The following is a 15666-nucleotide window of genomic DNA, read 5'->3' on the forward strand; positions in this document are numbered from 1 at the left end:
GCTAAAATTAAGGTTGCAGAAGAAAAATATAAAGCAATACTAGCAAACATATAATTGTAGAATCTGCAATAGTCAACCTAAAAAACATAGACATACATTACTGTATATTGTGATATGGATATTTATCAGCGCAACAGAATATGCAACCTGGGATGCTGTACTTCAACTTCTGTTCATTGTGCGTAAAGAGTTAAGTGCACTCACTACAGTAAATTAAATGACAAATACTCTTTCATGTCAACCATTTTATACTATTTAATTTGTTTTGTCACGAAAATTTAAAAATTCGATACAGTATGTTAAAGTAGTAGGGTATGTTAGTGTAAAAGATAGACTACCTTTATCTGTAGCTCATGGTTCAATAACTCAAGTTAAAACACATCATGTTAATTATTGAGAATGCAATGGGGTTGAGTGCATTGATGGTGGGGCTTCGAGGAAGCAATAGCCAGCACAAGACGCCATTTATATGTGTTGTGTGAGCTTTGTTCATTAAAGCTACCGCTCTTGTTTATACTTTGTTTTCTTACTATCTTTTACACCTTCTTTTGTCATTGTTGGGTCCAAGTACATTCTCTTTTAGGGAATTCAGAAATAAAAAAAAGAGAATATAGAGATTAAAAATATAGAGAAAAAAGACATAATTTAGCCAATCTATTCATGATAAAAAGAGAAAAAAAAAATAAAAAATTACCGTACAATAATACAATCTTCAGTTAATTTCCCTATAATAATACCAATTTGTGATTAACCATGAATAACACCAACTTGGGGGGAAGTTTTCTAGAATAATACCAACTTTAGTTTATTATCTAATTTACCAATTTTTGCTTTGTCATATAATCTCCTATGTTTTGATTTTTAATATGTTAGTGATATTCTAGGAAAACACCTCTTAAGTTAGTATTATTTATAGTTAATAAAAAATTGGAATTATTGTAGAAAAATAAACAAAAAATTGTATTATTCTTGGTAATTTTTCCAGCATGCGTAAAAATAGATAATTGATTGCTATCAGTTACTTATAGGTTTTTTTTTTGCTTTATTTTGCACGGTTCATGCTATTGGTTACACATTTTCTGTATTTTTTCTCTCTTTTATTTTTTACTTGAGTAATGTTAATTGTACTGCTTTTATAACTGGTCACATAACGAAACAGACTCATACAAGTTGTATTAGAAAACATCAATATACGTGGTTATATGCCCATATGGCATAATATCCATTATAGTATATTTTTCTTAATTGTTGCAAGCGATATATCAAGAAGGTGACTATAGGTTTTTTTTCTGGCTCATACCTTTCGTGGGCCTATCACGTATGACCATTGACCCATTAAATATTGGCCCAGAACCTTGTTGGACTAGTAATTCAATGGCTTAGAAGTACTATTTTTTAAAAAAAATACAAATTTTTCACTTGAGACCGTCTTACTGTGAGACCAATTCAAATGGGTTGGTCAAATAAACATTTACTGCCTTATAGTGATCACTCATGAAATATAAAAGGATCATTTATTATTTTACAGTGATCAATTAAAGAAATATGCTAATTCTATAAGTTCTCGTAAAATTTTGATGAGGATTTGAATGTTGTTTTTTGTTTATTTGGGGTAAGATCATTTCTTATAGGCAAAGGCAGGAAAAAACAAACTTTTCTATAGACGTGATAATCAAACTTTCATCACAAAGATGAAAGAATAAGACTTCAACTATTAAATTAACTCATAATTTTCATGATTTGTAAGTTGAAAAATGAGACAAGAATCTTTATAAACATTGAACAAATAAGAACATATTTATCTGAGCCTTTGTTTTATTTAGAAGGTTATGCTTGGAGTATTCAATATAAAAAGACAGAAATTTAAACAAGGTTATTCATAAATATACATAAAATTTAATATATATTAACGTGGAATTTCATCATCTCGACATTTGAAATTGTAGTAATTTTTATAATTTTTATAAATTGTATTTATATAAACATTAAAGCTCAAAATATACTTAAAAAACTATGTTAAAAAATCATTAACATTATGAAACGATTAATTGAACTTAACTAATGTACCAAGGCGGCAATATTAAGGGTACTCTAAATATAATTTGTATATACAATATACAAGATAATTATTACATCATTTCATAATTAAGCTAGCCAACCCTACACTAATCGGAGAGAGTCCCCATTTTAGCTAGAATATCAAAATCAACTCATACGTGAGATTTGGGCAAAACAAAATCTAGATTTATGAAAATCAATATAAATTAATTAAGGAGTAGTCAGCTTTATTTGTTTTGGTATTAAAATTCTAGGATTATTGTTGAATATTAAGTATGAAATGAAACATTAAATGCGTTTGTGAAGTATAATTAGAAGCCTTTAAATCAAGGACTTTAATTATATGTAAAACAATTTTATCAAATATTATAATTTTTTCACCAATATACAATTACACATTTATTAAAAATAATATTTGAGAAAGCTTATGAAAATGACTAGAGGTGTTCATTCGGGTTATCGGGTTGATTTTGGGTTAGGTGTTTCGGTGGTTCAAAATCGAATCTTGTGTTCATATTGACTTATACATTATTTTAAATTTATTTTGAAGTCGGGTTCAATTTCAAAATCGAGTAAATATTGAGTCATAGGATCTGTTTAAACACCTGTAAAAATACCAAAATTTTTAAATTGATGAAGCGAGTTTATTGTGTGAATGAGGCATATACTTAGGTATTGAATAGAGATGAAACGAGGTTGATCTGGTATACTACAAATATATATAGTCTTAGGTATAAGACATTTATTTATACACTATAAAAATACTTAATATATTTACTGATGAAATGATAATTAATTTAAATATCACTACTTTAAATTTCTATTGGTAATTATGATATATATAGTGGATTTATTGACATTTATTAGACTCTGTAATAACATTATAAAAAGTCATATTAAAGTTTTTCGCGACATAGGATTTAGTGACATTTCTCATAAATGTTACTATAGATTATATTAACAATTAAATATGTCATTAAAGGCCAAATAAAGTGTCACTAAATCACTTTATAGTGAAACTTAAAATAAAAACAAATAATTATTAAAATATAAATCAGTGATATTTTTTTAATGTCGCTTATAGGAAAGTAGAATATTAGTAGAATTTTTTTATTTTATATTTTATATTATTCTGATTTAGTTTCTTTAATCTTAATATTTCGTAATATTTGGAATCCTTATTAGATGGTCAAATGATGTATAAATAGAGGTGTTCCTCGCATTGAATAATTAATACAAATCTAGTATTCACCAAATTAAACCCAAACCGAATCCCACACTATGAATTTCTTCATGGTATCAGAGCCAATGATGTTTTCCGAGGACCGGCGATCAGCCACGGCATTCATCATTAACCAGAAAAATCAAAATCAAACTAAACTCAAAAAAAAACAGATCAAAATCAAACCAAAACCAGAACAAAATCAAATTACAAAAAAAAAAACTCGAAAAAAGATGATTTCCTTGGAACAAATGTTCCAAAGTATCCAAACATATAACCAAAAAATCCATACTTACCCAAATGTTTCTGAAAATTTGAATTTTTCAAATTACACTAAGTGGTGTAATGAAATTAAACAAAAAATAGCAGATCCGTGGCTGCTCAATCATATCATTGCCGCCCCTTCAAAAAATAAAGATCCTCATTGGAAACAAATGATGCACAAGTGATGTCATGGATACTTTACACCCTTGACACCACCATTGGCAATGCTATTATTGACCATACTACTAATGCCCATGAATTATGGACATGGATTTCCACCTTTCTTTGGCCCATCACTGACGAAAGGGGGAGCGAAAAAAGGGAAGAAAGCCGATTAGAATAAGAGAATTCATCATTCCGGCAAAGTGATGAGTTCAAAAATGAAAAGTCGCCTCCAAAGCTCTGGTGAATCACCGGAACGATGGCAAGACTACATTCGTCATTCCTCATCAAGAAAACCGACAAACAAGTATTACAAATCCAAGAACCCCAAAATTCGATTTCATCAAACAAACCAAAAATACCTCTTTTTATATGGACATAACAAAAAACAAAACCCTAGCCCTACCCCAAGCCAAATCCGCGTGCCCTCATTTGGGTCACCCAAGGATCCGTGTGGGTGGATCCATTTCCAAGCCAACTACTTCACCCATTTTAAATCCCAATCTTGTTCATCCAAACATTTTAAATCAGATACCTGTTTTCCTATCTAAACTCAAAAATTTGAAAATCAATTATGACAAATTTGTCGGAAAAATTATCAAAATGTCCTATGTATAATCAAAAGATCAATTGGAGGATTTTCTGATCAAGGCAATTGGCTCAAAAGCATTGCAGAATATTTTTGGCAAGTTCGGTCTCAGTGATCCCAAGACCAAACTTGAGGGGGAGTGTAGAAAAGTAGAATATTAGTAGAACATTTTATTTTAGATTTTATATTTTTCTGATTTAGTTTCCTTAATCTTAATATTCCGTAATATTTAGATTCTTTATTAGATGGTCAAATGATGTATAAATAGAGGTGCTCCTCGCATTGAATAATTAATACAAATCTAATATTCACCAAATCAAACCCAAATCGAATTCCGCACTATGAATTTCTTCACCGCTAAATTCTATGTTATGAAAAGTTAATTTTATTCTAGTGACATATATTTTTTGATAGATAACAAAAGTATATAAAAATTTTACGTGAATTTACGTGAATATAGATATAAAGGAGGAAATGTCATCTATATCCCATTTTGTTAATCCGAAGGCCACATCCATGGCGGATCTGCATTTGGACCTGCATAAATAATAATAATAATAATAATAATAATAACTATATAGAAATTTAGAGAAAAATTATAAAAAAACATTGAATATATTAAGTAAAAATAGCATGAGCATGACCCTCTATTTTTTTAGCTGATTACAATTACAATTTCAAAACTGTTGCTTAATTAAAAATTCTAAATCCCCCACTTCACATCTCGCACAATTTATTTAATTTTTGAGTATATGAAATAAAATCAACACCATATGATTTAGTATTTTTTCATGTCCAAATTAATTAGCCCTTTTCTTCTTGCAATGTATCCCATAAATAAAAAAAATAATAGAGTGATATATCCATATTCATAATATAGAATAAAAAAATCATTGATAAAAGATAGGAAATTCCTTTCACAATATGACAATTGACCAACTATATTATATGATAATAAGTGTCGCCCCTAAAAAAATTTCAAAAATCATAATTAGCCAAGCCAACCGTGTGCTACCAACCCAAAATAATAGAGGCAGATAGTGTTAATAGTATCATACTCTTCCTTAAGTTCTTTTAATATTTTATGTGATTGGTCTAAAGTTTTGTAATTTGGGCCTTACTTGAATGTATTATAAGAGATTTTAACACTGAGAATTCTCATAATGATTATGGGGTATTTAGTTTGTGACTTTTTTTATAGTTTTTAGTTGATTTTTGGTTTTTGGCTTATTGGTTGGTTAAATAGTTAAAAAATTTGTTTATTAATGACTTTTAAGTCAGCCGATAAGCTGACTTTTAAGCTAAAATAAAAAAAACTAATACAATTAGTTTTTTAGTTGGCTTTTGGCTTATTAACCCACTTTATCTTAAATAAACAAGCAACAGCCAATACCTAAATTTACCAAATATTTTCATAAACAACTGGCTTTTTAGCTTGCTTAAAAAGCCAACAAAACAATTAATATTTCTAGTTGATTGCCAAACATCCCTATATATTAGTGTCGTTTTAATTGTATAAATGGGATAATAATAATGAATAAGAGGAGCATATCAAAACCTATTCAAATGAAAATGATCAAAAAATTTAGGTACGTACTATAAACATTTTACAAATTTAATTATTCATGATATCTATTTGTTGCACATTTATTACAATGATTTTGTTAATCTGTTCATGGGTTTATAATGTTTGTGGAATTGAGGACACTATTAAAAGTTGCCCTAGTTTTGGTATGAGGTTGACAAAATCAATGTGAAACTCTATTTTCTTTTTTTATATATATTTTGTAAATCAAATAAATGTGGACGATGCTTAATTGGGACCTAGATTAAGTATACTAATGCATTAAATCAACTTTTTGAAGTAATTAATTTTTGTAATCTTATTAATTTGATGTTTCTTATACATATTTTTTAACAAAAACACTGAATAAATCAAAAATTATTATACAATTATATATAGCTATTATAAGAAAAATATTTTTCAGTAACTTTTGCAAAGATTTTTAAACGACTTAATGCTCAAAATTGAAAATTTTGTGCAATAAGTAAGCATCTATATATTCTCTTGAGCAGTTACAAATACTCCTGTGTAACGACATTAGTTATTGCCCGTGAAAATTATAATTTGCAACAAATTTGTTGTTGGCTTGTTGCCCATGAAAAGTTGGAATCTAATCGACACAATAGCGTGGACTAAATCTCACATCATAACCCATATAACCTTAATTTGTACACTATTAGTTTTGCCTATAAATTTTTCCCAAACAAACATCTCTAATCTCATACCGTAACTCATATGACATATGAAAAAGTCTTATATAAATTTAATAAATAGTATCAACAAGTGTTTACAATACTTTTTACAACACACAAATCACAACATTAGATGCCCTCATCCAGTTATCCTACCTTCTAATCACAAAATTATCTTTTCTAACATAAAAAATTAAATTATCATCTCCCTTTATTATCCACCAAACCAAAAGCTAATCTGCCGACAAAACCATGGAATTTTCCATCTTAATTTTTATATTAATATACCTTAACTTTCTTGGAAGTGGTTAATAATTGATTAATTATTTATTGCCATAAACCAAATTATGAAGTATTTTAGACAACTAAGTAGGTAAGTACTTTACATGTAACAAAAATACTGATAACTAATAGCTGATAGATAATTAATATGACTGATTTGATTAAGTGATAACTTGATATGAAGTAAATAATAACATTAACAAATTATTTCAACCAACTACAAACACTAACATTAGATATTTTTACTATATAATCATCTATTGAAACATAAATAAGGTAAAATCGCAATTTTTTCGAACAATCTTTTATACTTCCTCTGTTCTAAAATGCTTGCAATGTTTGACATTGCACGCAGTCAAATACACTGATTCAATCTTTAATATTTCTAACTATATAAAACAAAAAAATTTTAAATTTAATTATAATAATCATTATATTGCGACGAATAAATAAAATCCGACTTGACTATTTTTAACATATAGATAGATTAAAAATTAATTAAAATTTAAAACAAAATAAGAAAGTAAATAAATAGTGTGATATTTTACGTATAAAGACGCAAATTAATGAAACATTAATCAATCTCACGTGGCATAGCTTCACTTATTAAAGTCCAAACCACGAGGATCTTTCCTTACACTACTTTGCTTTACTATCCTGTCTTTTTCAGGATCCTCCTCTTCTTACTCTACTCTTTCTTTTGACTCTTAAAAGACTGCATTTTTCTTCATTTTTTGAAGTTTTGAATTGCTTAAAACTTGACTTTCTTTCACTTTATCTTTTTTTTTTTAATTCATTCTTACCAATTTCTGCTATTTTCTTTGCCATTGATACTTGTTGAAGAGCGGGAAAAGAAGCACAAAGAGATCTGTTTTACTTCAATATGCTTCATTTTTAGGTACTATATTGTTTATCTATGAGTTTTAGTGATGGGTTTTTTTTTTTTGCTTAAAATACTTGCAATGTGGTGGGTTTCTGGTCGAATTTTAGGGTTTTAGTGAAGTTTATCTGGGATTTTAGGTTATGGGTTTTGCTTGTTGCATTTTTGAGTTTAAAGGGTGCTTTTTGTATATTATGTTTATGTACAATTTCTGTTAAGCAGAACCCAATGTACTTAAGATGGTAAAATTATATCCTTTTTCTCAGAAGAACCTAAAATTTTGTTTTTTTAAAGTTGCTTAGGTAGGTTAGATAGAGTTATCTGACTGATTTTGGGGTTTTTGGTGAAATTTTTAAGTTTATTTGGTATTTGGGTTATGGGTTTTGCTTGTTGCATTTGTTAGTTTAATGGGTACATTTGTATTTTGTGTTTGTAGTACAATTATTGCTAATAACCCAAAATTGTACTTAAGGAGGGAAAATGTAACCTTTTTTCTCAGAAGAATCCAAAATTTTTGTTTTTAAAGGTTGCTTTGGTAGCCTAGGTAGGTATAAAAAGAGTTTTCTGATTGATTTTGGGGTTTTAGTGAAATTTTTAAGTTGATTTGGGATGTTGATTTATGGTTTTGCTTGTTGCATTTGTAAGCTTCATGGGTACTTTTTAAATTTTGTGTTCGTGTACAATTTCTTAAGAAGGAATTAAATTTTGTACTTAGAGGTGAACATGTATCCTTTTTCTGAGAAGAACCCTAAATTATTGGGTTTTAAAAGTTCTTAGGTAGGTAGAAAAATAATTGTCTGACTGTTTTTTTTTCCCTTTTTTATGGGATGTAGGTAGCTCAATAATACTTGCTTGGCATGTATTGGAGAGATCTTTTTTTTTTTGAATGTACTGTTTTTTGGCCATTTAAACCATTCTTGTGTTGGGGTTTTGGCTTATTTATGGGTTATATTTATGACTAATTGAGGTTTTATAATCCTCATTTTAGTACATCTTCAAACCATTCAAGAGCTAGGTATTCAATTTATACTCCTGTAGTCCTGTAGTAGCTTAAGGAGATAAGTCATTTTCATTTTTTGTTCTCTCAAACATTTGGGATAATTGGAAAATAGTTAAAAGGTGTTTAAGTTAGGTCTTGTTTCTCTTTTACTTCACTTGTGTGAAGTGATAAGATTTGACTTACCTTTCTATAGCACTTTGCTAATTAAGTGCCCTTGTGATAGGAATGTGGCTAGTTTTTGGATACTAAGCAAGTTTCATATTCACATTTTTTTGTGAAGTTGGATGTCATTATTCCGAATTTCAGTCACTTAGTTTGAGATAGATTTGGGTATTGATAAATAGACGATGTGTAAATAAAATAGGTCTAGTGATGAATGATTAAATCACGTGCACTTCTTATTCATATGAAGTTGCTGAAAAGTCAACCTCTTCTTTATAAGAAGAAAAAAAAAGGTAGCATACATTCAACCCCTAAAACTCTGACCACATGGGATCCTCTATATGACATTATGGTAATGAAATGTTGTTGATTTTACAATAGTGTCATCCTTGTCATGTATGTAATACTTGCTATAGCCAATTGGGTTTATAGGCTCATATGGATTGGAAGTCTCAAGCATTACATGCCTGTTGTCTTCCTCTTTTCTCTCCGTCTTCCTGCTTATTTTCTTTGTTGATGTAATTTCTTGTTTATTTCGTTGTCATTGATAGGAGTAAAGTTGTTCCTTAGGCACCGTGATTGAAAGGCCTTGGTAGTAAAAAATGGAGCAGTATGAGATACTAGAACAAATCGGCAAGGGTGCGTTTGGTTCAGCACTTCTTGTACGACACAAACTCGAAAAAAAGAAGTATGTGCATCTCATACACACTACTTTGAGCATTCAGCTTTAGTTTATTGTGCTGCAAAGTGTTTGGCCTTCTTTGGTCTATTTTCTTAGTCTAACGAATAGCAACTTATCTTTTAGGTATGTCCTGAAGAAGATCCGACTTGCTCGTCAGACCGACAGAACACGCAGATCTGCTCACCAAGAGGTCAGTTAAATCTATCACTTTCTTTATCTCAAATGTTATAAAAATATCACACCTCTCTTACTTACTTCACTAAGTTCACTAAACTAGCTAAAGATGCTTACTTCACTATGTTCAATCTTTTCTCATAAACATGTATGACCATGGAGCACAAACAATGACGAAGACTTTACTCGGTGAAGAGAACAAATGGCTACTTCTAATTTTTCTTGAATTTTTACCGAACCAAAATGCTGCATGTAGTTCTTTCTGTCATGATTGAGTACTGGAAATAATAGATGTGTTCTTTGTTCTATGGTTTACAGAAAGAGCTGATTTCTAAAATAAGGAATCCTTTCATAGTAGAGTACAAGGACTCGTGGGTTGAGAAGGTTAGTTGATGTTTCTTTTTGCTAGCTTTTAAAAGGTCTTTCTTTGTAAATTCATCGTTTTGTGGCTGACGTGTTGGCAAAATCTTTATGTTTCTATGTGATATATCTCGAGACTACAACTATTAACTATCGGCTTAATTTAAAAACCCATGACCTTTTGTCTGGTTAGATTTTGATACCATGTCAAGGAACCAACTCGACCAAAAGCTTAAGCTGATGGTTGTAGCTACAAGGTATGTTATATACTCTATCATTTTATTCTAATTTTTTGTGTGATTGTCTTTTACCCTTAAGTGAAATTTGTAACTAAATTGATGCCAAGTGGTGATATATTTATTGTTAGTGGTGTCGATATTGTTTTAGCATTCCGTTGATTTTGTTTTGTTGGATTGCAGGGTTGCTATGTCTGCATCATTATTGGTTACTGTGAAGGAGGTGACATGTATGTTTTCCTAATAGTCTTGTTTATGTGCCTTAGCTCATACACAGTTAGCCTGGATCCTCATATTTGTAGTCTTTGTTAATTTGCTTGTCATGCTTGTAGGGCGGATGCCATCAAGAGAGCTAACTGCATTCACTTCAACGAAGAGGTACATAATAAGCTACATTTTTAGCTGGAATATTACTTCTAAATTTCAGAGTTGAAATTGTTACGACTGCTTGGTATGTTTTTAATAAATTGAGCTTTTTGTAGAAACTTTGCAAGTGGCTTGTTCAGCTTCTAATGGCTCTGGATTACTTACATATGAACCACATTCTGCATCGAGATGTCAAGGTCACTCATACTACTAAAAATATTGATAAACCTTGTATTATACATACATATATATATATATATATATATATATATATATATATATATATATATATATATATATATATATATATATATATATATATATATATATTTTCCCGTTCTTTTCGTCAGTTTGATTGTTTGTTGCCCTTGGTCTATTCTTGTTTCAGTGCTCAAATATATTTTTGACTAAGGATCAAGATATTCGTCTTGGTAATTTAACATCATCTCATCAACTCTTGCATTATGCATATTTTTATGTTAATATTTTATTCTTTCCTCTTCAATTGATGAACGCAGGTGATTTTGGTCTAGCCAAATTATTAACTTCAGATGATCTTGCTTCTTCTGTAAGTGGTTTGTTGACGTGATGCTAAGCTTTTACTAGATCCTTATTTTACATGACATCTGAAGTCGCCCTTGGTTCACCTTCTTGTATTTTAGGTGGTTGGAACTCCTAGTTACATGTGCCCTGAACTTCTCGCTGATATACCGTATGGCTCAAAGTCTGACATTTGGTCATTAGGTTTGTTATATCTGTTATGTCGGTAGAATTTTTTTTATATTTTGGATCTCTCAGCTGTCTAGTTGTTTGGTATTGCTACCTAACTTGTGAATATTTTAGGTTGCTGCATTTACGAAATGGCTGCTTTGAGACCCGCCTTTAAGGCTTTTGTAAGTTGCTTACATTCACTTGTCAACATTACTTTTGCAAGTTGATAGTAAGGCTTGAACCCGAGACAATGCTGTCATAATACAACTTAATCAGAATACTTATTAGCATATTTAGAGATTTAACTTGTTATATGCTGTCAGTTGACAACATTGAATAAGGCTACTTCCGCCCTGAACACTATGGTCCTACTTTGCAACTAGTTACAATGCAATCAGTTCTATGGTCGTGATTCTATTTTTCCTCTTGTTGTGCAGGACATGCAATCCCTGATCAACAAAATAAATAAGTCGATTGTTTCCCCACTTCCTACCATGTATACTGGTGGATTGTAAGTGCTTTATGTTTGAATCAATAATTTTCTCTATTTCTAGGCCCGGTTAATATGATTCAAAATCCTATTAATATTTACTATTGAAATGCGTAACATAAAACACAGAAAATGACATCGGAGTTGATCATGTACATATATCGAGATGAGTGTTCGGCTCATTCTATACTAGTATTCTGGATTTGCCCCTGTTTTGAACTACATAGGACTTTATCTTCCCATTATTTGTTTGGACTTCAGTGTGCTTATTTACGACCTATTGTAGCTCTTCAATATGGATTTTCTCACTCTATTGCGCATGTTTATTCTGCAGTAGAGGTCTTGTTAAGAGCATGCTGCGGAAAAACCCTGATATCCGGCCGAGTGTATGCGTTCTGTCTTTTATTTCACCTGTTTAGTTCTAGAATGCCGCTTTTCTGTGATAATATCTGTTGCCCGTTTGAACGATTTGTTCTAATTACTTAATAGTGAAATGTTTTTGACTTTGTTGTTTCAGGCCGCTGAACTTCTAAGGCATCCTCATCTTCAACCACACGTTTTTAAAATTAATCTGAAGTTTGGGAGCCCTAGAAGAAACACATTACCAATATCCTATTACGATAACCCAAGGAAAACTAGATTCCTCGAGGCTGAGGAAACTCCTAAGATTGTTGACAGAGAGAATCGGAGATCGTCATATAGTAATGACCGAACCCAGAACCCTAGCATATCCGAGGCTGAATTGGACTCTCCATATTCTATCAAACCACATCGGGAATTTTCTACTTATCAAAAGTTCACCGAGATGTCTATTGGTAGCACCCACAAGGAAATTGGTGTTGATAAGCCAGTAGTTTCCAAGGCTTCGACTATTGCAAAATCCCCTAGGTTATCAACACCTGTAAAAGGCTCTACTGCTTTTAGGAGGTTGTCCGCACCCTCTAAGATCTCGTCTAATACGTCCAATCGTACCTCTGTAAGTTTTTTTAACCCATGTCTATTTAGATTTAACTCGGCGTTTGTTGTTTCACTTCAAAAAGCATGTTTCGGAAAGATTAACTTCACATTAGACCACTAAGTTAAGATAAGTTTAGATATGATCCGATAAGTTTAGATAAGCTCTTGTAATGGGCACCAAATTTGATATTGGTCGAAGTAAGTTTTGACGATGATCAATTCATTCAAATAATGGGTTTTTTTATATAGAAATGAACAAAGCCCCAGTCCAGGAGATTCATCTTTGGTTGATTACATGGAACACAAATTCATGTATGAGACAGTCTCACCGTGAGACGCCCCCCATATGGGTTTTGAGTCGTCTCACCGAGAGGTTGTCTCTCACAAGAGTAGCTCTACATGGAATATTATTTTCCCTGGTGGCCGGTGGTAAATAGAAATGGGTCTTGTTAGTACTTGTGTGCATTCTTGCTACTCATGCTTGACAATGCTTATCTTTTTCTCTACTCCCCGAACCACTCCCCTTTTCGGAGCTAGTTTCAATATTGCACCACTCAACTCTTAATCACTTTGCTTGCATCGCTCATTTTGCAGATTCCCGTGACACACACTCCAACGACTAAATATTCGCGATCAGCGCGTAGAGTTTCCCTTCCTCTGTCGATCTCAAGCAACAAGGCGCCAGATCATAACACTCGATATAAATCCAATCTCGGTTTCCTTCACAGTGTTGAATCTCCCGATGTATCTGTCAATGCACCACACATTGACAAAATGACCGAGTTCCCATTAGCATCTTCCGAGAGTCCCCATTACCCTGTAAATAGAACTTCATCAACCTCTGCTCAGTGCTCTTCCACATCCCCAAATGTCGCTGACCGATCACTGATGAAGGACAAGTGTACCGTGCAGACACGTGAAAGGGCCTCGACTAAGCCCAATTTGGTCAATGAACATTCAGAGCAGAATCAAGTCAGTGGGTTATCGAGCAAATCGTCATCAGATTCCAGGCAGCGACGGTTTGATACCACCTCATATCAACAACGTGCTGAAGCGTTGGAAGGTTTGCTCGAGTTCAGTGCCCGGCTCTTGCAGCAGGAGAGATACGATGAACTTAATGTGCTTTTGAAGCCTTTCGGCCCTGGAAAGGTGTCTCCAAGAGAAACGGCGATTTGGTTGGCGAAAAGCATTAAAGAGACTGGTGCCTAGCTGTGGTACCAAGTTTCTTGCACTACTAGTGCCCTTGTATATTGGCTACGGCTAGTTATGTTAGATCGTTTGTATAAGGCGTGAACCGGTTAATGTAGATGTTAGGATCAAAATTCTTGGTAGGGATTTTGGTGTTTCTGTCTAATGTTCGGTTTGATGATGCTTCAAGCAGCTTTTCGACTTCGAGTTGCTGTTGCTTTTACTTGTGTAATCCGCGTGCTAACCATTGACCAATAACCATTGAAAGTGCTAGCATAAGGTGCTAGGAAGGCACTTGTATAATGCGTTTTCCGCTATTCAAATCAAATGTCTTATCTTATCATTTAAATGTCTTACTATTTCTAATTGAAAGTTTACTTTAACATCTCACGTTTGGATGATTTCTTCTTAAAATTCTACCTATTGTTTAGTTTTTTTAAAAATTGATATTTGCCATCGATTTTCTTCTGAAAATCAAATGACATGCTGTCTATTGAAGAAGGTTATCAAGTGTAAAAAAAAATTAAACACTTGTCAAGTTAAAATTTATTTTTTTCTTTTGTGCTTTCCAAAATTTAATAAAAAAATAATTTTAAATTTAAAAACTTTGCTAGCCATCTCTAACACCCCTCCCCCACCTTTAACACCACCTCTTGTAACAATCCCATTCCCTAAAAAAAACCCCTCCTTTCCTACTCTCTATAAACCACCTACCCCAACTAATAAAACAATAGTAATTAGTAATGGTTGAGCTTTTATAGGTCATATAACCAAACTAGAGTAAAAACATTTCTTACGGTGATCTGTTTTAAAGTGGATTGGTAAAAAGGTTGGCAAATTATTTTAAGGCATGACATATTCCCACAACTTCCATCTTCCCTTGTTGCAATCCAAACCTCTCATATCTTTTTCCAGTCTTTTTCTGTCGATTTCGTTGAGGATTTCTAAATTGGTTGAAATTTAAGTTAAAAGTTGATCATAATATAATTTAAAATTTAGACAATTATTATCATATATACAACTTTGTCCCTTACTCCATCATTTGATAATATCTTTCTTTTTAAATTGGAGTCAAACCAAATGAGAAATCTAATTAAAATAGAAATATATTGTTATTTTAACAAGAGTAGAGTGCCCTTGAAAATAAGATATAAGTTATATGTTGTGATTCTTTAGAGCATAATTGTACTCCATGGATTTCTTTCATTTGATTTTTTTTTTCTATTAATCTATCAACTTTAATTTAAATTTTATTTTTAATTTATAAGTTAGAAATAAAATTAGCAATAATTTCTTAGAGTGTTTCATATGTTGATTCAGTGCATCTGTGCATTACATATAGCACAAATTAAACATGATATTGGTAGACAAATAGAGGAAGTATCGATTTTCTCTTGCGCCATTCGGAGGCATAGAAGGGTTTCTAAATGCGTATGAACTTGATCTTAATTTCGATCTCTTAGTTGTATAAACTTCACCAAACAATTATTATATGATCTTGACTTTTGTGTGTAAAAGATAAAACATGAGAAGCAACATTCATCTGGGAAGGTCAAAAAAGACATTGTGTGTATATAGTAATATTAATGCATGGGAAGCTCACGTGCGATTAAGAAACACTTGTCAA

At 31.6% G+C, this 15666-nt stretch overlaps 1 protein-coding gene across 2 annotated transcripts; it reads left to right on the forward strand.

The window, feature by feature from the left end:
• The first annotated feature begins 7469 nt into the window (after positions 1-7469).
• Positions 7470-14382, forward strand: LOC130800242 (serine/threonine-protein kinase Nek2-like). 2 transcript variants are annotated; one of them, XM_057663693.1, is made up of 15 exons: positions 7470-7731; positions 9427-9563; positions 9681-9747; positions 10050-10115; positions 10511-10557; positions 10660-10705; positions 10810-10890; positions 11082-11124; positions 11212-11261; positions 11356-11437; positions 11537-11586; positions 11842-11915; positions 12229-12280; positions 12412-12870; positions 13446-14382. In XM_057663693.1, exons 2-15 carry the CDS (start codon positions 9478-9480, stop codon positions 14058-14060), a joined length of 1818 nt encoding a protein of 605 aa, XP_057519676.1. In that variant the 5' UTR covers positions 7470-7731; positions 9427-9477; the 3' UTR covers positions 14061-14382. The 2 variants fall into 2 exon arrangements, with proteins under 2 accessions (XP_057519676.1, XP_057519677.1); XM_057663694.1 differs by having other exon boundaries at positions 7490-7731; positions 9446-9563.
• Positions 14383-15666: the final 1284 nt, after the last annotated feature.

This window comes from Amaranthus tricolor, chromosome 14 (genome assembly GCF_026212465.1).
Source record: "Amaranthus tricolor cultivar Red isolate AtriRed21 chromosome 14, ASM2621246v1, whole genome shotgun sequence".
NCBI lineage: Eukaryota > Viridiplantae > Streptophyta > Magnoliopsida > Caryophyllales > Amaranthaceae > Amaranthus > Amaranthus tricolor.

Coding starts and splice junctions, on each gene's coding strand:
- LOC130800242 (XM_057663693.1), top strand. CDS start 9,478: ATGGAGCAGTATGAGATACTAGAACAAATCGGCAAGGGTGCGTTTGGT. Junction 11,438..11,536: donor GTCTGACATTTGGTCATTAG/GTTTGTTATATC, acceptor TGAATATTTTAG/GTTGCTGCATTTACGAAATG. Junction 12,281..12,411: donor ACCCTGATATCCGGCCGAGT/GTATGCGTTCTG, acceptor TTGTTGTTTCAG/GCCGCTGAACTTCTAAGGCA.